This window comes from Anabrus simplex, chromosome X, assembly GCF_040414725.1.
Source record: "Anabrus simplex isolate iqAnaSimp1 chromosome X, ASM4041472v1, whole genome shotgun sequence".
NCBI lineage: Eukaryota > Metazoa > Arthropoda > Insecta > Orthoptera > Tettigoniidae > Anabrus > Anabrus simplex.
The window spans coordinates 77,916,072-77,942,859 of record NC_090279.1 but is presented as its reverse complement, the minus strand read 5'-3'; the positions used below and the strand labels follow the sequence as shown (position 1 = coordinate 77,942,859).

General features: G+C 38.0%; 1 protein-coding gene and 1 long non-coding RNA gene across 2 annotated transcripts in view; both read right to left on the bottom strand.

Moving 5' to 3' along the window:
* The window catches only part of LOC137503131 (uncharacterized), a 50,611-nt gene extending 30,877 nt beyond the window's left edge, over nucleotides 1-19,734 (bottom strand). Inside the window, exons 1-2 of the long non-coding RNA XR_011019070.1 lie at nucleotides 19,648-19,734; nucleotides 11,966-12,061 (exon numbers count right to left, since the gene is read on the bottom strand). This is a non-coding gene — a long non-coding RNA (uncharacterized lncRNA). The remainder of the gene's footprint in view (nucleotides 1-11,965; nucleotides 12,062-19,647) is intronic.
* A 5,296-nt stretch (nucleotides 19,735-25,030) lies between these two features.
* LOC137503295 (zinc finger protein ZFP2-like) lies at nucleotides 25,031-26,149 on the bottom strand. Its single transcript, XM_068230843.1, has 3 exons — nucleotides 25,831-26,149; nucleotides 25,439-25,746; nucleotides 25,031-25,222 (listed from the first exon to the last, which is right to left on the bottom strand). The coding sequence occupies exons 1-3, from the start codon at nucleotides 26,147-26,149 to the stop codon at nucleotides 25,031-25,033; spliced, it is 819 nt and encodes a 272-aa protein (XP_068086944.1).
* Between the last annotated feature and the right edge of the window lie 639 nt (nucleotides 26,150-26,788).

Below are 26,788 nucleotides of genomic sequence, written 5' to 3'. Positions count from 1 at the left end.
TTGACTCGATTCTTGGATACCTTGAGAAGAAAAACTGCGTGAAGGAAGAACTGTACGTTTTACTACGAGATAGGGAAAGAAAATCAACGAATTATAAATACTAAAGTAATTTATATATAATAAATCGAAGGAATAAACCTCCAATATCTGCAGGATACTTAAGGAATCAAAGAAAAAACGCCAAGATATTGAAGTAAAGTGTGACTGCAGCCGAGTCAGATATCGACGTAAAGAAAAAGGCCGGAATAGCATAATAAGTGGCGTATCTACACTAAAAAACGCAGAAAAAACTATTTCAAGTTATAAGCAGTATCTGTTTAGGCGACATAATTGACGAAAAGCAGACCAAAATTGAGGAAATATATAATTTAAGAGAAATATTTCCATCAGTTATAAAATATATAAACTCAAGTACACGTATTGGAAAACCTGCAATTCACCAGAGAAATATGTATTCTACAAAATATTTGCTGTCTTTTCGTTGCATGATCCCTGGTGACGTAATGAATCTCGCCTAAACGGATGGAGGAAGATTGCGCAAGATGAACTCAGCTCAAGCCAAGATGCCCAGCCGAATCCAGCCGTGACGTGATCCTGGGACATGATTGACTACTCCGAGATGTCCTAGTCGATGAAGGAGCCAGCAACGGGAAAGTCGACACGAGATAAGTAATATGGTTTCGAAGTTTGCATTATAAAATTTTAATTATTCGCTAGGATATATTTATTTGAGTGCAGAAGTGCCTACAGATATATATAAAGTGCCAATAAGTGAATACTATGGTCTGGATTTAAATAATTAACCGCTGACATGTGCTATTTTAAGTAATACAAACCCTGTGCTCGTGAGATATTTGTAGGTTGTTATAAACAAGATCAATATGAGCATATCCATGTTTTATATGCCAATCTACTTGAGAAGACCAATTAATATCGAACTATTTGTGGTTAAGAGGAATGTATGCGATGTACGTAACGTAACCTAGTTTTTATGAGCACTTGATCGGCAGACATGGCCAGTACGATTATTGTATTGAAAGGAAATGATGAAATATTAGGGAGTTGCAGTTTATGAATGGAAACTCAGGCTATTGGACTGTTTTCACCCTAACACAGAGGTTATTGAAATGAAGTTGAATTTGTATTGTTTTTATATGAAGGTATCGGGAAGAATTGAAATATGAGAATTGCATAATGTTGTTAGCCTGAGGAAATGTGAATTGTTCTCGGCGTAAGCAAAGCCTAGATGAGGTTATTGCGAGTTTCTGTGTCGGTTACGGTTTTTAATATAGAGGTTAACAATGCAAGAGATGGAATTAGGTCATGTTTATGTGAATGTATGTTACAGTCCAAGCGTTATATGATCGATAAATAGCATTGATGCCAGACATATCGCTAGGTTATTTGTGTGTTACATGCAATATAATCTGAATATACGTACAGATGAAGGAACATCGCATAACTAAAAATATGTCTTATTATGTGAATGTATATCGGTAGAGTAGGTTTTTAACCTAATTTTGGCACAGCGGTGAATAAATTGAGAGTTGGTTTTATATGCAATGGCACGTATTTATGAAAACATTTGGCATAACTTACGCGTTTACAACTGATTGATCATCGTAATGGTGGCACTCTATAGTAAGATTACTTGAATTAATCTTGCACATATGAATGTATATAATTATAATAAGCTTGATATCGGTATCAATAGGTACATTTATAGTTGCATTGATATATTTTTTAAACCGTAATTAAGAAACATATTACTTATCTCATGTCGTGAAGAAGTTATAATGAAAATCCAAACGAAAAATTTCAAATGAGAATCCAGTGGATGTCCCAAAGCTAGCACAAATAATACTAACAGGAATATATACCACTCCCTCCATGATAAATAAAGAATTATCCCTCTGTTACCCAATGAAACATATTAAAATAATGAAAATGGTTATATGACCGGATGATATTTAGTTTAATGAATATAATATGATGAATTCAATTATGTTTACCATGAAGATTACGAGCTCAAGAATGATATTATAATATGAATCCAATTTCTTTTCACTATTGCTAATAATTTAATTCCTATTTTAATTATAAAACATTAGCATGCTAATAAATTAGATCTAGGCTTATTTATCTGTTTCTTTTCCCAAAGTAACTTATAATACTTAGAAATAGGATAGTATTAGAGCTATTTAAGGTTAGATATGCTGAGTAATGAACATCATATCAGGTTTTCACCTACTTGCGGGGGAATTGAATGATTGATTAGAATCATGACTACTCTTCAACGGAACCTACGACTGTTTTGTATAATTTGAGAGTTTAATGAGACGTTTTACCCTGAGAACCAAATGTATACCTCCAACCATCGTACTTATACATGCGAGAGACCCCCGCGTACATGATGGTTATCTTAGTTTTGGGTCATTTGCAGCCGAGGCATGATATTATGATCGCCCAACGAGAGTTATATGAGTAGATAGGTGCCGATGACAGGAGAGAAGATGGTAGGAAAGGTGTAATACGTAAGTAAGGATATGACGCTGAAGCGAACTCACGACTATGGCAAGATACTACACTGTAAGTGTTTTTCCAACTCATCCTTAACTTGTTCCAACTAGTGAACTGAATATTTCAAAATGTGAAGTGCGTACCGCAACAGGATGTAACTTTGCATCAACTAAACTCTACATTTTAGCCCTGCGGTGTTTGAACACTTTTCGAGTCAAAAACTTATATATAAACTACTTTTGTTTACCAGGGACTTGCACCTGCTGTGAATTAAAATTAATTCTTATTCTTGGAAATTGTAAATTTAATACTCAATGATTGGTAGCGGTTTTCTAGCCCTAATAAGTAGGGGTTAATGCAATGTTTTGGCAGGGTTATTAACCAAGTGGGTTGCTGCAAGGATGTGGAACAAACGTTCGTTTTCCATCTTAATTTTCCTACTTCTGGGTTATATCATTAAATTAATTTGTTTGGTATTTTCGTGATTTTTCGACGTCCTGTTTTCTTTTGTCTCTTAATATGTACATGCCTATTGTTGTTTGGTGGCCTATGATTGGCCATTTTCTCCTAGCGTATTTTCGTTGCCATGAGAATATTATGTTGATTGATGGTGATGTTGATTGTTGATGGATGTTGGTGGAAATGAATTGATTTCCCTGTTATGAATTTAGTATTGTGGGTTGTTTAACCTGTTTTTCTTTTAATTAATTTTGGCATTTTTCTCTCCCTGCTGGCATATTTTCCTACCATGTGTCGTGGACCTTATTACTATTATTTTGGGGTAAACTAATTCTTGGAAAATTGATCGTAATATTCCACCCTTCCTTGTGGGAGCTCCTTGGAATATACCCCAAATAACGTTTCAGTATCAAGAAAATCACTATTTAAGTACAACTATATAACCATTCTCTAAAAGAGGGGGTGTTTCACTGACATGGACATGACACATATGAAAAAGATTTCAAAGTCTTTTAAGACTTTCTGGAATCAAAAATGATAACCTCCCTAAAACCAGTAGCTAATTATAATGAAACTGAAGCAAATATTTATTTAAATCAAGAGAATTGGTCAAACAGACAAAGGTCAGCCTTCCAAAAATTAAAATTACCAAGTTTCGACAGAGACATAATGTTGTGACTATACTTCAAGGGCAATTTTTAAAATAAGATCACAAGAAATTAAGGCCTAACTGGAATCAAAAGTTTCAAAATATCACCTTGTCCCTGAAAGTTTAGACAAAGAAAACCCTAGTAAAACATTGCCATGATTGAACCAAATATAACCATACTGTAGAACTTAATTCATAACCACTACCACTGCCCTAAGCTGATTGCATTGGAGTATGCGAAGCACATCCTTGAATGTACAAGTAACCTCTGCCCCACTTGTAGCATTATAATGACGTTAGACATTATTATCAGCATCTCGACATGTTCATTAAGGCTCGTCTCTACCCCATTTAATCCTTCTAATCTGAATGGATTGCGTCGACCCAGATTTAATATTCAATTGCTTGTAACTGACAAAATATGAACTGTATATGCCAAAAAACTTGTGTATTTGTTCATCTCCTTTAGTAGGTATTGACACGATTTAAAAATATTTTTCAGTTGCTGACTACTCTACCAGTTCAAAAAATTACATATATGATGAATGGATCAAATGGACATATCCATTAATATCAATGCTGCCCTACCTGCTGGTCACTACACAAACAATGTTCGACTACCCCCACGACTAGGGAGTGCTGCATTGTTTCTGTGATCAAATATGGATGGTCATCAGCGGTTAATGAGAAATCTATATGAAATTAGTGAGAGTAAACATGAAGAGGAAGCTGATGATGCGTTGGCTGATCCTGAATTTGTTTTTTCCAAAAAACTGATGACGATCACGTTTCTCTGGAGGGAGAAGAAAATGACGAGCTCCAAGTATCTGGTTATAAACTACAAGATAAGATTGACTCTGTACAAAAAGAAGTGTACATATCTCGAAATGGGACGGAATGGAGAAAACAACCATTTTGACAATCAGGTGTAAGGTACGTTCCACATTCAGCAGAACCCCTATTTAACGTTTTTACAGGGACCTGAATTTTTATTGTTAAATGGGGGTTAACATATATTGTGCCATCATACGTTATTTACACAATGACAGCAATAAAAGAAGGATATATCTACATTATACACTGTACTGTAGTTACAGTTTGTGCTTCATTTTGGCAATTTTTTGTTGGTGAATGCAAATTTCTTCAGTTTAAGGTTTTTTCTTATAAGGTTATGCATGATTTTTCATAAAAGGCAGGAAAGATACTGAACTCACACAAACCCATTAAAATTACTACAGAACAGCAATCAGTTTGTTTAAACATTATTGCGGATGTTTTCCAAGCAGCAGCTGACTCATTGGAATGTATTTTCTAATTCCAATAGACTGAACACCCATATTACATTTCCTTCTTAAGAACTGCTATAGCATCAGTCCAGAGGATTGTTGCAAACATTGCCAGTTTCCTATTTCAAGCGGCATCACCTAACCTAGGTTTCAATTGCAAGAAATCAGCTTCATTTCCCGTATCAAATCCTATTTACAAAGAAACAGTAACAGTAAAAATGTCCACCTATTTGATACTTATATTTGCATTAAGCAAATCAATTAATCACACACAGTACATGTTTCTTTCCATCTTGAAATATCTTCAGCTGTATTACATTGCTTAGGTGAACTCATTAAGTATTTATCTTTTTAAAAACATCTCAAACAGGTACCTTGTTTTTCTTAAAATCTACATAAATTTAAAATTTGAAATAAATTAAAATCAATGTGGATGGTTGAATGGGGTGGTGAAATGAGAGGGAAATGGATCTGTTTATGGTTAGCCTATTTAAAAAAATCTATTCACTTGAACAGATGTTTTAAAAAATGTTTCCAGCACTTTTATCACCAAAATATTCTGCTTGTCTCCTAATAATAAGTTTTTTGAAAATATAACATTCCTTTGTCACTGTTCTGAATATTACAAGGTGTTCTCTTTGTTTGCTCCTTCAAATGTGATTGCTATTAGTTTTAAATTTACAAAAGTATCTCTTGAATTTGGTTACTTCAGGATCCCTGAAGCAGATCGCTGTTTTACTTCCCCATAATCTTGTTGCTAAAATCTACTATGTCCTTGGAGGAGCACAGCTAATGCAGCCTTCGACCCCATTCAACCATCCACACTCATTTTAATTTAATGCAAATTTTAAATTTACATAGATTTTAAGAAAAACAAAGTACCTGTTTGAGATATTCTTAAAAACATAAATACTTAGTGTTTTCACCTAAGTAATGGAATACAGCTGAAGATGTTCCAAAATGGAATGAAACATGTACTGTGTATGATTAATTGATTTGCTTAACGCAAATATAAGTATCAAATAGGTGGAAATTTTTACTGTTATTGTTCCTTTGTAGCATAGGTTTACCCTGCACATTTTATAAAAATAAATTTCAAGCTCCCTGTAGAATAAAAACAATTTTACTATAAATATACATGGGAACAGCCATTCTGAAATTTAACAAGATGCAAAAGTACATAACCTAACATCTGAAATTAATTATGCACACCACTGTATCTTGAGAAGTATCACATTCTTATTTTATTTCAGAACATAGTAAATTAAGCAATCTTTTACTTCAGCTTTTATTTCTAAGACTTAACAAGTGCTGTCATTGCACTCATTGCAAAAATATGTTATCCCGATGTTTAATACACCAGTCTGTGTTGTGAGAAGGCCTCAGACTCACTCATGATCAATTCACTCATGCGTAGCAATGAATCAACACAGAAGACGATTGATCACATTCAATATAAACCCTGGAGTAGAGTGTATGAATATTGGTAATGGATGAAAACTAACATCCCTGAATTTGCCTGTGATAATGGATGAAACGGTAACAGGATTCTCACTGTATTGTAACTAAAGGATATTGCACAGATTAATACAGGAATTTTCATAGATTATAATAACATTGTCATTAAAACGGGGGTTCTGTTCTACTACATCGGCCGCGAACAGATGTCAATCAGAGTCAGACATCTCACTTTAGCTCTAAGTGCCCAGGCTCCAAATTCCTCTTCTGCCTTGAATCATCCTTAGCAAGCTTATGACGTCTTTTGCAGTGGTTCTTAATGTCCCATAACCAAAATGGATAGAAATATAGGAAAATTTTAACATTTCCTTAATGCTAAATGTGTGTTTTGCCCTACAGTATTTTGAATTATGTAAAATTGAATATAAAATTGCATTGCTCTTATGGAATAATTTTCAGGACCTGAAATTTCTTCCATTAAATGCAGGTTTATGCTAAATCGAGGTCACACAAAACTGGGGTTGCACTGTAATATGAACAATGCTATTGCTTCATTTACATCATGGACCTATATCTATAGGCCTATATGCTCTTCAATATTTTAGTTGTTTATATTAATAATACTTCAGAGAAACGTGAACTTCAATTATGCATATTCCAGAATGAGTAACATAATGAGAATTGCACCTGGACCCACGAGATATGCTCTTCAGAGGACAGGTGATCCCAGATGTTGGCAATGAAGTTATTCGTCATTGATAAAATGCTGGAAACCACTTTATGGGAAACAAATTTTGAAATGAAGAGGGTTTTTGCAGATAAAGGGTAAGCTACAAGCCAATTTCTTTGATAGAGTTTGAAGCATTTCTAGATATGTACGATTTACACAATTTGGAAACAATAGCAGTTTCTGTTTTTTGTTAGCTGCTAATAATCACAATGAACAATAACATGCAGTTATCTGTATTTGCAGGCTTGATTTTGCTGGAGTCTACAAATCAGTGGGCAAATCACTTCGAGAAGTATGGAATGAAGCAGACGGTCACCCTATCCTTCGAGCTACAATATCTCTTCAACTGTCCTAAATGATAACCCAGTTTTGAGCTTCGATAATAAGGAAGAAAGACCAGCCCATAGATGTAATGGCAAGTTAACAGCAAAAAGAGAAGTTCATGACATGTTCGTTTCACAACTACCTAAAGTGTTTGTTCCATATGAAAATAATACTGTGGACGAACAGCTGGCTTCCTTTAGGGAAAATGCCTCTTTAAGCAGTATTTATCTACCGAACCAAGAGGAAAATATGGAACAATGTTATGGCTCCTATCGGATTTGGGCACGGTTTATGTGTGCGCCTCTACAGTTGACAACGCTACACCAGTAAACAGAGAGAGAGAGAAGTAAACAATGGAAGGAATGTGGTATTGAGACTTGTCAAAGATATTGAGGGAACAGGGAGAAACGTCACTACAGACAATTTCATCACTGACTTTACCCTGGCTAGTGAGCTCCTGAAAAAGAACCACAATTTCCACAATGATAATTTCCTACTGGAACATTCCTAGAGACTTAACACTTGCTGATCCCATTTTGCATACTCCTCAAATGGACCTATTTCCAAGAACTCAAATTTTCATGCACCATTTAATAATGTATCAGCAAACTCATAAAAACTAACCAGTTCTCCAAAACACAAAATTGAGATGAATCTCTGATGGACAGGTTAGTACAATTACTTACGAAAGATAAAAGGTGAACATCAAGGAGACATATGCACGTGCTGGCCAAGAAAGATATAAATAATGGACAAGCAGTCAGGAAAATACAAGGACACTAGTGCATGAACAACCAAACACAAAGGAAATATTACAAAGATCAGTGAGAGTGTCACTAACATTTAAAATTAGTTTCATTAAACAGAACAGACATTTCCTAACCAACAGCCTTTCTCTTGACAAGACTATTCAAAGAAAACATTAAAGGCTCCCAGTGTGAAGTTGCTAAAGATACAAATGGGTGGCACCATGTGCCGTCCAAAGAGAAACCCGATGACTTAGTGTCTCTATAGAAAAAATATAAGAACAGGTGACTGAATAAAAGATCAGCATTTTCAATTACAAAATCTGGGCATACAGTAAGAATTGAAATGACTAGAAAATATGAGCAAAGCAAGTTCAAGATAAGACTATTATGCAGTTCAGGAATAAAAACAAATTTTTAATTCCAGGATTTTTTAGAGAATTGACACACAGAAAGTTCATTTTCACATAAATTCCTAAAGCATTCCAAATAAAGGAATTACACATGCAGCTGCACTTTTATGGATACATAATCAAATATTACCACTCAAGAGTCTTGATGATGATGATGATGGTGAGGATGATGATGACGATGCTTGTTGTTTAAAGGGGCCAAACATCTACGGTCATCGGCTCACTCGAGAATCAAGCGCAGTTTACAATACCTTATGGTCAAGAATAAGTCCCATACCAGTGTGAAAATTTACACCAGCATAACACAAAGATTTTGCCCTCTGTCCAACAGCCAAAGAGTGCATCAAGGTAACAGGTAAAGACGACATGAAGAGGGGAGGTAGAGGAAAAGTCATGACACATGGCACTAGAAACGCCGAAAACATCCATGAAGAGTCTAGAGTGTACAATCTAAAACCGATGATGCCATCCATGTTTGATGCAGGTAATCGGCTGACTGCAGTCCCGTAACTGCAGCAGTGTGCACATGTCGAATGCCAGGAAGAAAGCAGTGGTAAATGACGAATGCGGCAGAGGTGAGTTGACAAGATAAAACCTATGCCTCATCAATCTCTACTCGTATGCAACCTACAAAACAAAATTCACTAGTTTGGATAATATAAGAGAACACCACCAATGGAAAAACAGCATGAAGCAAACTTCCAGCAACACATGATGACAGACACGTCAGTTAGATACACTGTATAACTCCGTGTGAAGAAATGATTTAAAACTTAGTTGATCTAAACAAATGGAATTTAAGCATGTCCTGTCCCTGGAAAAAAACGTCTGAAAAATAACAAGTTTTGCCAGGAATATACTAAATTCATGTTAGAATTCAAATCACTTGATAACATGAGAGGAATGTGAAAAGCTGCAGGAAGAAAAACACTATTAAATTCCACATTACCCTGTCATAAATCATTCAAGTAAAACAGCAAAAACACTTGTTAATATCAACGCTTCAGTCAAGACTGACAATGGCATTAGTCTCAACTACATACACCATGAAGGGTCATCCACTCAAGAACATCTCTTCTCTATAATCATCTGACTGCGGGCTCAACAAATAGCATTTACGTGTGTATGTCAGATTGTTTAGCAATAAAAATGTTGCTCTGTGTAAAATGCAAGGCAGCAAAGCTTAAAAAAAATTGGTTTTTCATAACTCTCCATTCAAAGTCTGAGATTTGCGGAGACTTTCTCTTGACAAGACTACTCAAAGAAAACATTAAAGGCTCCCAGTTTGAAGTTGCTAAAGATACAAGTGAGTGGCACCATGTGCCGTCCAAAGAGAAACCCGCTGACTTAGTGTCCAGACGACCACAAATGGACACAATTGTCAACAATACAGTTTGTTGGCATAGTCCTGGATGGTTGAATCAAGATCCTATGAGTAGGAATAAATGAAAACGTGATGTTCGAATTAATCTCCCAGTTCAAAAAATGCCACAAATGCTCTTAGAGACTTGATGATGACTTATTCATAACCAAAGTTTCAAGATTAAAAATGGTAGAGGGAGTAGCTGCATATTGTTTTTGATTTATCTCAGATTGTTATAAACAAGAGTGAAATTCAAGTCCACTGTTCATATCGGAGTTGAACCCTCCACTCAAATGTTGCATTAATGTTCTGTAGAAAATATTAAATCATATTGATTATAACCATAATCATAGATCAAGAAGCCATCTCCTTGTCGGCAGAAGACTGCACAATATCTTAATTCTAGTGGGGAGGAAATATTAGATCATTCTGTATATATATCACCATCTCACTAATCTAATTATCATTGCGGAAAAACTTCGACTACATCATGGCACTCAACCCTTAATCACATCTCTGAGAGGCAAGTTTCGGATCCCATCAGCAAGGCGGGCGGTAAAGAAGCAACATTTATGCACGTCTCAAGGGTCGTAAGTTGAATGCAGATACTTCTGAACAATTAACGCGAAATACACAAAGTGTGCGTGTACCCATTTCTTAACACTAGAATAGACTATGCTGGCTCAATTCTCATAAACATTGGAGTGAGATGGAACAAGACCAGACTGCCTAGCTACCAAGTCTCTCTACATAGACATGATACCTGATCTCACAACAACTACATTGCTCGCCTCTCTTTGTTCACTTATTTTCACAGAGGTCACCCCCTGAACATTTACAGTGATAATGGCACAAACTTCTTCAGAGCAGCTAAGGAAATCAAGGCCTTTCTGAAAAACAATCCTGAGAAAAACCAGCTCTTCCCTGCAACTGCAGGCATGGGACTGATACAGCATTCCATCCCTCCTGCAGCACTACACTTTGATAGAAAACGAGAAGCAGCTGTCAACAGTCTGATATATCATCTTAGAAGAGTGATGAATTCTTATTTCTTGACCAACAAAGAATGGACCACTCTTACAACACATACTCACATCTCCTCACTAAAGTTAAATGACAACCCTTTTGACACTTCTTACCTAACTACATCCAATTTCCTTGCAGGAGAGAAAAATACTACACTCCCTGATCATGATTATACTTCCTCTCTCATTATCCAGACGACTGTATATTTAGCAGCCAACCCAGAATTCCTGAAAGAGATTGTCAATTAAATATCCCAATAAATAGCCCATAACAACATAGTCACATGCTATGCAGTGGATGATGGCAGTGATCCTAATTCATGTAACAAATGTTCAGGTGAGTAATGGGGAACATACAAAGCCTGTCCTTTACCATATATGAAACAGAAAGGCAAGATCACTCTTGAAAGCCTCATTTATTCATTGAAAGTTAAAGTAATATTATAAGTCACCATAGACTAGTATCATCACAGACCACATTAGGAAGGATAAGAATGTTTTCTACTTGCCACAAGATGACTACAATGTGTGTACGTAAGCGAATTCTGACAGTAAGCAAGCAATCACCTGCAACTTGTATCTACAAATAATTGTATTATCTAGAAGTCAATAATTAATATAATCAACAAGATTACAATGGTGTTTCATTTGGAACAACTAGTAAAATACCCAGGAACAGTAACAAAAAAGTGCTCCTTATAGCAACTCCGTGTTTGAAAATATTCACTAAATCAAAAATATTAGTAGCAATGATACCACCTCCCAAATGATATACAGTAGAGGTCTTTGGATCTATCCCAACTGCTGCGTGATACATAATGCAAGATCTTAAAGAACATGAAGGAAACGTGAAAATTAGGTTAGTAAACAGTCAATCTCATAAAAAAGTGTATCAATCATATGTATTGAAATGAAGGGTCAACCACTGATATCTGTTCAGCAATTTTCTATTTTCAGTACCTAACAATGGCTTATCAAATTATGTACATTACCTCAAGTTAGTTTTCCTGCATTGGCCCTGGCTCTGTTAACTCTGATTTGGCTTCTTTTTTCAGTGGTATCACTTCTGATACATTTTCAATATTTTCCTGTGGAAAATGAGATACATAAGTTATGCACGTAACACACATTTACAAATACTGTCACCAACAAATGAGCATGATAATTTACTACTTCCAAGTATTACAGTTACTTTCAAAATTTTACTGCTGTTTAAGAGAGATTTCTACCAGCAGAGGATTTCAAAACCAAAGGCTGCACTGAGAATGGTGTTATCATCCTTGCTCAAACCTAATGTCAGAGAAAGCATGAGACTGAGAACCAAATATAAAGTGAGAAGCATTTTCTAGCCATATCAGAAGATATCCCACCAGAGATGGAATTGGGGCCATCTCGCACAAAATTTTGGAAGGAATCTGCCACAGACATAAACACTAAATTATATTAATTGATTTTATGTATCCAATTACGTCTATCAAATCATTGAGGTTGTTTGAATCACATCCAAGTATTAAGACTGTCCTAAATCTTTTGCCATACAGTGAGAAATATTAATACTATGCTCTTAACATACATTTTGTTTAGACAGACAGATCAAAATCTCTTGAAACATTTTAATCACTTTCTATAATCTGGTTTTGCCAAGCTCACAGGGGATAAACACTGCATTGAGACAGTTCTGTTCATCCAAGAGTAAAAATAAAAAACGAACATGAAAGAAGCAGGCTTATCACAGTCATAGACCAGGGAAGGATGTGATGCAGGTCAAACATAAAGCAACTACAAATGAAATGTTTTACTACTACAAGGATGTTATGCAGTGTTCTGTCAAGAACTGTGGGGATGAGAACACCATCAGTGTTGGAGTGTACATCTGCAGTTACAGAAGGTCTTTCATGATCTACGAAGGTCATCCAATAAATAAGTTTCCTTATTTTTCTCTGCAAACCACATGTTTTACAATTAAGTTGGTACTGTAGGAACTTCCACTGGCGTATGGCTGGGGTAAGGTGATCTTCAACCGCACGTGCTTGTTCTGTATTCACCAGTACGGCGCTACCTGCCATGGAGCTACCACTTGAAAGCATTTCCACTTGTGAAATCTGTCCCGTTATTCGCTTTTCCACGGCAAAAAATGAAATGGCTACCAATATTCATTGCCATTTGGTGTGAGTTTATAGTGAAAGATGCATACTGGCATTCATGGTTCCTGGAATGGCAGCAAGATGTACATGATGACAGCGCAGCGCCAGGCCCATTACAGCCACTGTTGGTCAGAATGTGGTGGACAAAGATTAATGCATCAGTGCTGATGAGATAATGAATCTACTGCCTCCTTGCACGGAAACTGGCAGTCCTTTATTGCAATGATATTGTTGAATGTCTTGCAGTATTGAAAAGTCTGTGCAAGATGGGTCCCAAGTTTTCTTACTGATGCTCACAAGCAATAACAGAACGAGGTAGCCTGAGCTTTCCTGCAAATGCTTCAAAGAGAGGGAGATCAAATGTTTTCCCGCATTGTTACTGGAGATAAAAGCAGGGTGCATTATTCAACTCTAAAAACAAAACCACAAAGCATGCTATGGAAGAAACTTGGCGAACGTGCTCATAAAAAAGGGCCAAGACCTCAGACTCTTTTTTACACTTTACTTTACATCGCACCGACACAAATAGGTCTTATGTAGACAATTGGAGAGGAAGAGCCTAGGAGTGAGAAGGAAGCAGCTGTACCTCAATACTTACCTGGTATGAAAATGGGAAACCACGGAAAACCATCTTCAGGGCTGCCGACAGTGGGTTCGAACGCACTATCTCCCAGATGCAAGCTCACAGCTGCGCGGCCTTAACCGCATGGCCAACTTGCCCGGTTAGACCTCAGCCTTTGTAGGCATAGTTTTGGCTACTGCCTTTTGGGACTGTAATGATGTTGTATTGGTTGACTGACTGCCCCAATGCACTGTAGTCACACATGAGAGGTCCTGCACGGTCCTCACGAAGCTCAGAGTTGAAATCCAACGAAAACGTTCTGGTCTTGTCTCAGAAAATATTGCCCATTCAGCTCAAAGGATGCAGGATTTGCTGCAGAACTTCAAAAGGGACCTTTTTCCCCCATCCACCTCATTCTGCGGAACTTGCCCCGAGTGATTTCCATCTCTATCCACAACTCAAGTTGCACCTTGGAGGTAAGCGGTTTGCAACTGATGAAGAGGTGGAAGAGGAAGTGCACCGCTGTCTACAGAGATGGGACCCGACCCGGTATGATGAACGTATCAAGAAACTGCTGCCAAGATAACAAAATGTTTGGACTGAAATAGTGACTATGTGGAAAAGTAGTGTACAAGTTGTAGAATGAAAATTAAGTATTTCTCAAAGGTAAATAAAACCAAGCACCATGGGGCAACAGCCCCCGTAGGGCCATGGCTTACCAAGTGACCACTGCTCAGCCCGAAGGCCTACAGATTAAGAGATGTCATGTGGTGAGTACGAACAATCCTCTCCGTCGTTATTCTTGACTTCCTAGACCAGGGCCACCATCTCACTGTCAAATAGCTCCTCAATTTTAATCACATAGGCTGAGTAGACCTCCAACCAACCCGCAGATGCAGGTAAAAACCCCTGACCTGGCCAGGAATTGAACCCAGGGCCTCTGGGTAAAAGGCAGGCATGCTATCCCCACACTGCAGGGCCAACACAAGTGTAAATAGCCTGCTTGTATTTTTTTGTAAAATAGGGAAACCTATTTATTGGATGGCCCTCGTACTACGAGACCTTTAAATTTTTCACTTGGATTCATGAAACATTTTGACACTACAGGGGTGCAGGAGGGACTGTGATCAAAAGCTTACATTCTATTACAAGTTAGTTTACTAATAAAAGCGAATTAAAGTATAAAATTCCAGAATATACTCACTTATCCCATTTAATACAGAAGAAATCGAACAGTAGCTGAACTAAGGAAAGGAAGATAAAATGACGCACGAAATGGAGAGCTTGTTAAAGATGAAGCCATACTTTCCATTGTAGACTTAGTTAAATGTAACAAAAAAACTTTCTAGTTCGTCAAACATACAATTTTAACATAAATTATTACATTATAAACATACCTGTAAAATGACATGTTTCATTCTACAAGAACATCCTCAGACTCTATGAAATCACACAAAATATGCATATATGTACAGCATAGTTTACGTTGCATAAACTTGTCAATGATAGAGTGTTCAGTAATAATATGAGCCAGTACTGACAAATTAGAAATTTACAAGTATTAATATATCCAGAAAACTCCTGAACTTATCTAGACTGCCAATGCCAACTTTGTTGTCACTAAATACTATTTCAGGACTGTGGTCATGGAGAGGTAAATGGAAAGTTTTGAGTATAGCACAAACCTTACGGAGAGGGGAAGGGAAGCATGAGAGGGGAGTGCCAAACATTGTGGATCCCTCCTACTGGGTGTTAAAATCTAGTACACTGTACCATGGAGAGGAGAGGGGGAAGTAGGATGGAACGAGTGGAGCACTGTGGAATACTCTTTCCACACTGGAGAGGGGAGAGAAGGTTATTAACCTACTTCATGTTATAATGTACTTTTATGTAAGATGGATGAATGCAACTGAATGATTTGAGATGAATAATATATGGAATTGAAACAGAGAATATCTATAGGATATTATTGTGATAAATGCCAATTTAATGAGTAAGTATGGCCCAGATATTATGTGAATAGAGCGATGTGCGGGGAATTTTTTAAGTGTGTATGGTTGTTTAAGTTGGTTGCGTTAGCACTTTTTGCGATGTAGATCTCGATTGCTTCCCTAATCTTCGAAGATTTTATTTTATTTTCAATGTGTAAAAATTTTAGATCTGTGTTGATGTCTGTGAAATAGTGTGAACTGTCGTATATGTGCTCCCCAAAGGCTGAATGCTGATTATATCTGATCGTTTATTGTGTTCTTTGAATCTTGTGTGGAAATTTTGTTTTATCTGACCTATATAGGTGGCATTGCAGTTACGTTCTTGGCACTTGAGTTCATAGACTTGTGATTTTAAGAAAGGGTCTTTTTTGTTTAGGTGCACTTATTGATGTGTCTCTGCAGTGTGTTGTTCATCCTCAAGGTTAACTAAAACCCTGTTTCCTAAAGATATAACCTACTATTTATGTGTTATTATTAATGTAGTTGAGAACCAAGTTTGGTGGTTTTGCAGAGACTTTTCTTTTGTTTGTTTAATGTTTTATCTACTGTGCCTGGAGGGTGGTTGTCTTCTTTCATGATTTGTTTGACAATTTGTGCCTCTTCATTGAACTCCATTGTACTCATTGGTTTGGAAACAGCTCTGTGTATCATTGTATTCAATCCAGCTATTTTTAGTGTGTATGCATGGTTAGACTCGTCAATAGCATGCAACACCTGAGTGGGCTTGCTGTACACTTTGTAAGACAGCTTGCCATTATTCCTGCTGATTGTGGTGTTATTTTCTTATTAGATTCTTGCTCCATTGTGAAGCTGGTGGAATTTTGTAAATAATTTAGTGTGTTTAATAACTGGTGTGCATTAGTGAAGTCATTATCATAAGCACATGATGTTGCCAACATACCTGCTCCAGTATAATATGCCTTTTGAATGCTGATACATTCAGAAGATGTTTTCAAAGTTATTCAAAAAATGTTTGCTATTATACCTTATAATGGTGAGCCCATGGCTAACCCTTCTTTGTGCAATAGATCTTGTCAGTGAATGCAAAGCAATTTTGGTGTAGCATTGTTCTAATAAGGCTAATTATTTCTTTGGTTTCCTGCAGTGAAGTATTTTCTTTATGAAACTTTTCGATAATTTTAATGGATTCATCTATTGTTACGTTGGTGTACATGTTGGTGATGTCAAAGGGTATCTTTAACCCTTTACCACCCACATTTTTGCTCCGCTTATCCCCAGGTTTCAACCTATTAATTAGGAAACATTCAAGCAGAGCACACCGTTCCATTTTCAATAATATTAGAAAACATGCCATCATTTACAACATTTAACATACCATCATGTCCATTTCTCTATTCATTGAGTCATAAGTTTGTCGGTTCAAACCCCCACCCGTGCTGGAGATACTCAACACTGAGGTAGGCTGTATTAGTCATATTCTCATGTTGTCTAAATCCCCCTAAGCCAATAAAGATGAGATTCTGGAAGTGTAATGGTGACCTTGTATATCAACTTTCATTTCCTCTAGCAAGTGTCTTCCCGTTCTGTTTCTATTTTACTGAAATGCGCCTGTTTGATTGCTGCATTGATATATACGCAATCGGTAATGTCACTGAATAGATTGTCCCCGCCTAACATATGTAAAAATATAACCTATTTCTCATAATACTCTTTTGAAATTATTGATAGGTTCAACATCATCCATATAATCATTGAGTAATGAAACAAAATATTCGTGTTACCTGAATTGCAGCCACATCATCATCAGGTCCGATTTCTAGATATCCGTTTTTACTTATATCACAGTTATCAGTAAAATTATCTTTGTTGATATGTTATTTACTCACTAAAAATTTACCTCCACCCCTGCTCAACAATTCTGTGTCATTTCTTATGCCGTTATTCAGCTCAGTCTCAATATCCGCAATATTCAATCCCGTCATGTTTACGAACTAAACAGCAGACCAGCACTCGCGGAAGTTCAAGTCCATTGCCTAGACAACTTCAAGACAAATTCTCACTCTTCTTTCATTTCCTAAGCCTTGTATATTGTACTGCATGTTCATCAAAGCCTAATAAACAATTCACTACCAAAAAATACAAAACTATTGCATAGATTGCACACGTATGCAGATAATGCAGCTGGGTGTTTTCGGGCAATATGGACCGTAAGGCAAAGTGAACAGTCGGGCGCTTTCTAGGCTGGTTTTAATTTATCTGTCTTCTTTAATTGAGACTTTCTCTTTTAGGATTTTTTCAATTGTTAGCTTAAATTGTAAATTGGCACATCATAATTTACTATTGGTCTAATGGGACATGAGCTTTTGTGTATTTTGGGGATGGCTCTTACTGTGGGGAGTTTGGGATTTTTTGATAGTGAGGCTTTCCTTTTCTTGTTCTGTGAGAATAAAGTCTGTTTGCTGGATAGCTTGTTTTATTTTGTTTTGCAATTTATTTGTAGGGTCACATTGTAGTTCTTGAATTCCGTTGTTGTTGATGACAGCTATTGTTTTGTTCTATAAACCCAAGAATAGAACATAACAAGAAGTGTCAAGAGTATAGATCTTGAATAGCAGTGCACTCGCACCACAGATATATTCAGACACCGTTCTCTTCTGTAGTGTCTATAATTTAGAACTCAACCAGCAAACATTTATTCAGAGAACAGTGTGCATAAGCTGCAGAATTTCACCTTTAAGCAACTCGTGGACAATATCACATCTATAAATTAGCAGTTCACAGTGTTGGGAGTAGATTTTTGCTGCCGAGTCACAATTATTCATTGAATATCCCTCTTCCAACTCTCAAGGTTTTCAAAGACTCTGAGGTGCAAGAATGAGGTGCAGGAATTCACTTTTATGCCAGTATAACTACAGACGTGTGCTGGGATATTCAGCTTCATCAAATACCTCTAGAATGGACCCAAATTACACTCCCCAACATGAAAGTAGAATGTTATCACATCACCATGTAAGCTATCAGATGAAGAGAGACTGAACTGTAAGCCACACATTCAGAAGATTACAATGGACTGTGTTTACAGTAGCAACAGACAGAGCAAGGAAAGATGATGACAATAAGTCGCTTCTTCTCCAAAATTATTTCACAGCTTCTCCGCCAAGGCAGAGTTTTACTATGAGATCACCCAACATTAGTAACATTGTAAAGAAGTTTAAATGATGCAAATCTTACCTGGAATTTCTTTTGGAGGAACAATATGTTCACTGTGAGATTCAAAGACCTACTGGCCATAACCGAATTAAATCCAGCACCCACAATTGTCCTTCAGTTCAGCAGCTACTAGCACTAAAATTGGATAATGTATGATAGGAGATGACGTCAATCCCACAACGATACCATTACCAAACCATGGAGAATAAAAACATAACCATACAACCTACAGAAATCCATTTCAATAAATGCCAGAGGTAATCAATAAACAATAAACAGTCATTTGATGGGTACTTAGCTCATGAAATGTCCTGATGCCTCGATCTTGAAACGCTGCCTGTCACAACTTCATTGGTAGCTGGACCTAACCAAGGTTCCTTCACTATCAAGTCCACAACTTTAATTCAGCTTTTGCCACTATCAAACATAGCATGCACTGCCATCTCCCTAGTAAATGCTAGAGGCCAAGTGTCCACTTGGCGACCATAATCTGGGGGCATATGCCACCAGAAGCCCTTTCCTTACCCCAATGAACAAAGTTTCTGTCACTAGTTGGACCTATAGATGTATATAAATACTGTTGTTTGTACTTCCTAAGAGTTGGCTGCCTTGCGTAGCACATTATCACATACTCCCAGACAAAGAAACAAAAGAGAGACATACTTTTCCTAGATGCCCATGTAGCAAATGGCAACTGCTGGGGTTAATATTGGGGAAGCACATAGTAAATTATGCCCCTGCCAAACTTATTCAGCTACTAAGGGTTAAATTCTGACCTCTATAAAGTTATTTGCCATGAGACTCACAAGTGATGCATTTGTTGTTCTTTCAAGCCAGGCTGGTTCCTCTTTGATTTTTACTTGCAGGTCTATTTCACACCGCAACTGAAGTAGTTAGAAGGTACTGGGGTTCTTGATTACTTCCAATGATTTTACACTAAAACATAGGCCAGAGAAATATATTACCTTATTGCTGTCATTGCTACTTAGGTTATCTGTCAACAGACTAAACATTATGCTTGAAATTTTACATGACCGTTAATATTATGAACATACCAAAAAGACTCAACATTTTACATGACTGTTAATATTGTGATCATACCTATTGGACCTGAAGTTTTCTATGACTGATACCATGCAGAAGAATCTCCATAACAACACTGATAACCATAACAAGAATTCTACGTATGATATCCTAAACGGAAACTTCTCAAAATTTCGAACCCTACTACCATATGTCGCAGCCTACAGTGTAAAGAACAACTCAACATTCACAGCGTCACTATTAAATTGCAAACATAGGTAAATAACACAGCAACACAATAATTAAAATTATGCACTACATATTGTAATTTCTTTCTGAAACTAATAACCGCGATTCTTCACCTGCGTAGCCCTTCAGAAATATTCTTCACTCCAAAAAATTTTGATAGGTAAGGTAAGTTACGTTATATTGCTACAACACACGAGGAACAGATTTGCTGGCACTTGTGACACAAAGGCCAGGAGTTTTCAAAAAGAATGCCAGTAATATGCGTATACTGTTTTAATGCTTAAGTAGAAATAAAATTTAAGAAAATTAAAAATATTAAATGTTAAAAATATGTAGAATGCTGAAACTGAGAAAGATTAGTATTAATTTCTTACTGTTCCCAATTGAGATGTTTAATTTTCGCAAAAGTAAATTATAGAACTTGAACCTTACCGACAATAGAGATTGTGGACACAGTGTAAATGATCGAAATCACAATTTCTCAATGAAGAAAATCTGTAGCACAATAAATTAACGGAATAGGCTGTACAAATGGCTAATACGCGTCTTATGTAACACATACCTCACACCTAGAAACAAAACCTGATATTTTAATTCAGTGTAATCACTTAAAACAAACACTTAAAGAACGGATTTGATTTGTATCAGTCAGTAGAACGGGCTGAATTTAGGAAAGGATGAATTACCAGTGACAACTCCAGAGTACACGACACTTCTTGAAAACAGCACTGGGTGCAACTATCAACTATCAATACAGTCCTGCTCTAGTGGGCTTTACACGTTGTCAAAGAGAATGAGTTAGAGATGACTCTCAACGTTATTTTTCACTTCTGTACGCAACGGCTGCGCAAAGATCGCCAGGAATTGCACACCAGCGCCCCTAGTGTAAACAGGGCTGAACTAAAATTACCGAGCAGGTGATTTAAATCGTTTAACGCGCGGAGGGTACCCAGGTTCTCGTCCCCCCTCCACTCTTAAATATTATATTAAATATATTTTTTCTTTTTTTATTGCTCTTATATTTTTCTTTCATTTCCTTTCCTTTCTTTCCTTCTTTCTGTTACCTTTTTCTGAAATACTGCATTCTGAACTACAATACACCTGGAGGTTGGCCTGTGCTTTATTATTATTATTAATATTTTTTTTGCTAGAGAAAAGAAGCTTACCACTTGTGCTGCTTATTATAATTATTTCAAATATGGAGCTATATTTTATTTTTACTAATTCACAAAGCCTTGAAGGATCACAGTGACTGGCCTTGCCTGTGCTGCTTTTGTTTGTTTCTGCTGAGGGAAAAGGAAGCTAACTCACAAAGGGAGGAAGGAAGTGACCTGAAGGTGAGTGGGATTGGAAATACTTATCTCAGATTAAGACCTATGACAGAAATAGGCACTAACATCCCCTGGTATATCAGTCCTCTTTAACAATACTTAAGCCAACTGTAACAGTCAATAGTATCAAGATATGCCACTTATGCAGGAAATAAAATATAAATACAATGTAAGAAAGAAAACCATACACAGGAACCAAAATGATGAAAGGAAACTCATATGCTAAGGAGGGAGTTTGTAGGATTCAAAGGTAAATTGAAATGAAACATGATCTTTCGATTTATGGAGCTATATTCTACCTACTATCCACAGTGCTACAGGTATAAAATTGTGTAGAAATTTGAACAAAAGTTTTAGTGATCATAGTATATCATAATCTCATGACATTATATTCAGCAGTGTTAATCATCAATTAATATTCATCAGCCAGAAAACTATTCAATACAACAAAAATACAAGATAATTCATTTATGAAAGAAAGACTGGAACTGACAAGGTACAACATAATACTTTTCTCTCTTATTGCAGTTTAACGTAGCACTGACATTGCAAAAGTTTTCAGCAGCACCATTTGTATTTTCCCAAGGAACTTACTATATGATAAATCTTTCAGTCTGTCAAATGAGGCACCTAGGGCCACACACTGTAAAATATTGAGATTTGTACTTCTTTTGCATCTACTAGAGGATGGCAAATCTCTGGCAGAGTAGTGTTTGAAGAACCCAAGACATGATAGCACATACTCTGTTCCTACATACTGCACCAAAACACAACATATCATTCAATCAGTCATCTGCATTTAGATGATAAACAATGTCAAGCTACAAAATTGTATGCATCCCTTGTATTCATTAACCTACACTATTTACAATAAAAAAGTTCTATTTTATTTGACAGTAGGATACAGCATATCAAAATTTTTCTGCTAGATGGAAAAGGATGGAATCATGAATATATTTGAGGGTTTAAAAAACAAGAGAGAGCTTACAGATTCTGTGATTGCTCCCTCTTACAACATGCAGGAGGTACAAATAATGCTTCCTTTCAGTCCATCCGCAGGAGAGGAGTTCTAATAAATTTATAGAAATATGTAGCATCAGGATCTACATACAATAATATGGCAGCTGCTCCAGCACAAAACATTCCCATGTCAAGTCACAACATAGCTCTACCTATTAAGAGCTATGTCCAAGGAATTGCTTGCTAATTTAGTACAGTATTATGAACAATATGCTGCTACTTCCACAACATTACTGTGTGCAAGGGACTTTGCTGTGACCTAGACGAAATGCCAGTTGAAGACAGTGGAAACCCACTTCAGACAGTGCCATTTGTACCTACTGTATATCGAAGGCAGAAATCTATGTTGCTGGTTGCAGAGTAGGCTGATCTGTGGTCTGACAGCATGCACTCCAACCGGCCAACCAAGGAGAGGAGGGGTGGCTATGGTTCCACCGTGTTTCTACACCTCTGCATATGGGACACAGAAGCGGGCTGTTCCCCTACCACTGGCTGTCCTGAGATTGGTTTTTGTTTTTCGCCTGCAGTAAGGCGAATGATGGGACATTTCCTAGTATATGTCATGGCCACCAAATACCTTGCCCTCACCACAAATCTCCTTGCTTAAGGTGATGATGCTTGTTGATTAAAAGGGTCTAAAATATAGTTCATTGTTTTAAGAGTAAGTACAACCAGGCAACCATCCCCTATACATATTAGTAATCGGAGAGAAGAAATGGAAGGGGGCTGACACTAGGAAAAATGATGGTATCAGCTAAGGAGGACCAGGGCCATGGAGGGAAAATAAGACTCACTAGGCCTACATACATAATACAATCGGGGGCAGAAAAGAACAGGTTGTGATCGAGGTAGATCAGATAGGATAGATGAAAGTGGGGAGCCTGGCACAAGTAAGCGGAGGCAGTGCCAAAATTCAATTAAGGGCTCCGTGGTCGCCTACCCAAGCTCCCAAGTGCAGAGCCCACATGGGACCCCTTTTAGTCGTCTCTTACAGCAGGCAGAGGATGCAGTCGCTGTTATTCTACTGGCCCTACCCACAGCGGGACAACTATGATAAGGCTAGTTGCTTTACATTGCACCGACACAGATAGGTCTAATGGCGATGATGGGACAGGAAAGGCCTAGGAATGGGAAGGAAGCAGCCGTGGACTTAATTAAGGTACAGCCCCAGCATTTGCCTGGTGTGAAAATGGGAAACCACAGAAAACCATTTTCAGGGCTGAAGATAGTGGGGTTCGAACCTACTATCTCCCGAATACTGGATACTGGCTGCACTTGTGTTTCAAATTATCCGAAATTCATTTCCCTTGGTGTGGTATGTTTTCATGTTCTGGCCTCAGGAGATTAGTAAAACAAGAACAGTAAGGATGCTTACCTCAAATATCTTGTACTTTTTCTTCAAACACGCAAACGAATATAACAGATATACGCATACAAATCAAAGTAAAGCAAAATGTCACAAACGTCAAAAACGTGGTCGTCCCACGTGGTCCAAGTTGTCAAACTCAAATCGACCAATAGCAATCGGGAGATGTTTCTACCAATAGGAGCTGCCGTATTCGTCACGTGGGCTTAGGGTGAGTGACGTGATGTACAACAGCGCGCCCACGTGAGTGGAGGGCAAAAGTATTCAGTCTGAGCCGGGCCCTCGGAAGGGTAGGACCTATGCCGCTGGCAAACCCTTGCACGTGGTAGTGGTGGGGGTAAGGTTCGGCAGTTCGGTTCACTGCCGTCTCAATCCTACATATATAGATTGAGACGGCGATGGTTCGGTTATTGATGTTGGGGAGGAAGGGGCGTTATCGTTGAAGAAGGGATTGGATATGGGTGGGTTATAGTAGCCATTACTGAATGAAAACAGCTCATTTGCGAGCTTTAATCTGAAAATGCAACAACCCGACAACATTATCGAGATCATTTGGCAGTTGCTCACAATCTTGTAACTTATTTATTACTCTGTACAGAATAACATCATCTGCGAAAAGCCTTATCTCTGATTCCACTTCTTTACACATATCATCAATATATATAAGAAAACATAAAGGTCCAATAACACTGCCTTGAGGAATTCCCATCTTAATTTTTACAGGGCAGGATAAGGCTTCACCTACTCTAATTCTCTGAGTTCTATTTTCTAAAAACAGAGCCACCCATTCAGTCACTGTTTTATCTAGTCCAATTGCACTCATTTTTGAAACTAGTCTCCCATGATCTACCCTATCAAATGCCTTAGGCAGGTCAGTCGCGATAGAGACCAATTGACCTCCTGAATCCAGGATATCTGCTATATCTTGCTGGAATCCTACAAGTTGTGCTTCAGTGGTATAAACATTGCAACAGTATGGCTTCTCTTCTGGTTGTGTCCGCATATGAACAGTTAGGTCAGACTGCCTTTCTTTGTGAATGATTTGCCACAGACATTGCAGCTCTTTGGCGTCAGGCCTGTATGGGCCCCGCATATGACCGGTCAGACTGCCTTTCCTTGTGAATGATTTGCCACAGTCATTGAAGCTGTAAGGTTTCTCACCTGTATGGGTCCGCAAATGTTTGCTTAGTTTGCCGCTTTTTATGACTCGCCTGTATGTCTCCGCACATGTTCGTTAAGTTTGCCTCTCTTTATGAATGATTTGCCACAGACATTGCAGTTGTATGGCTTCTCGCCTGTATGGGTCCGCATATGATCGGTTAGCTTACCTTTCTGTATGAATGATTTGCCACAGTCATTGCAAATGTATGGCTTCTCGCCTGTATGGGTCCGCATATGACCGGTTAAAATCCCTTTCTGTATGAATGATTTGCTACAAACATTGCACCTGTATGGCTTCTCGCCTGTATGAGTCCGCATATGTTCGGTTAGTTGAACTCTTTGTATGAATGATTTGCCACAGTCATTGCAGCTGTATGGCTTCTCGCCTGTATGGGTCCGCATATGACCGTTTAAAATCCCTTTCAGTATGATTGATTTGCTACAAACATTGCAGCTGTACGGCTTCTCGCCTGTATGGGTCCGCATATGAACGGTCAGAATACCTTTGCTTGTCAATGATTTGCCACAGACATTGCAGTGGAATGGCTTCTCGCTTGTATGGGTCCGCATATGTTCGGTTAGTTTACCTCTCCGAATGAATGATTTGCCACAGATATTGCAGTTGTATGGCTTCTCGCCTGTATGGGTCCGCATATGAACGGTCAGAATACCTTTGCTTGTCAATGATTTGCCACAGACATTGCACCTGTAAGACTTCTCGCCTGTATGGGTCCGTATATGAACGGTCAGATTGCCTTTGCTTGTGAATGATTTGCCACAGACATTGCAACTGTTAAGCTTCTCGCGTGTATGGTACCGCATATGTTCGGTTAGACTACTTCTCCTTATGAATGATTTGCCACAGACATTGCAGCTGTATGGCTTCTCGCCTGTATGGGTCCGCACATGAACGGTCAGACTACCCTTGCTTGTGAATGATTTGCTACAGACATTGCACTTGTAAGACTTCTCGCCTGTATGGGTCCGCATATGTTCGGTTAGATTACCTCTCGCTATGAATGATTTGCCACAGACATTGCAGCTGTGTGGCTTCTCGCCTGTATGGGTAAGCACATGAACGGTCAGACTACCCTTGCTTGTGAATGATTTGCTACAGACGTTGCACTTGTAAGACTTCTCGCCTGTATGGGTCCGCATATGAACGGTAAGATTGCATTTGATTGTAAATGATTTGCCACAGAGAACGCAACTGTGAGGCTTCTCCCCTGTATGGGCCCGCATATGCTCGTTTAGTTTACCTCTCTTTATGAATGATTTACCACAGATATTGCACCTGTATGGCCTGCTGCCTGTATGGGTTCGCATATGATAGGTCAGATTGCCCTTCATAGTGAATGATTTGTCACAGACATTGCACGTATTAGGCTTCTCGCCTGTATGAGTCTGCATATGTTCGGATAGTTTAACTCTCTGTGCGAATGATTTGCCACACACATTGCATTTGATTGGCTTCTCGCCTGTGTGGGTCCGCATATGATAGGTCACCCTGACTTTGCTTGTGAATGATTTGCCACACACATAACACCTGTTTGGCTTCTCGCCTGGACCGGACCGCATATGATCGGTCAGACTGCCTTTCTGTATGAATGACTTGCTACAGACGTTGCAGCAGTATCGGTTCTCGCTCGTGTGAGACCGCCTAACGCCCGGCCTTTTCCTAAAAATTTTATGGGATACTGAGCATTCGTTTTTAATCCCACCTTTATGCAATCGCGTGTCCCCTGTCAGCATTTTCCTCTTTGTAAAGCATTTATCAGAAAATCCGCACACTTGGCG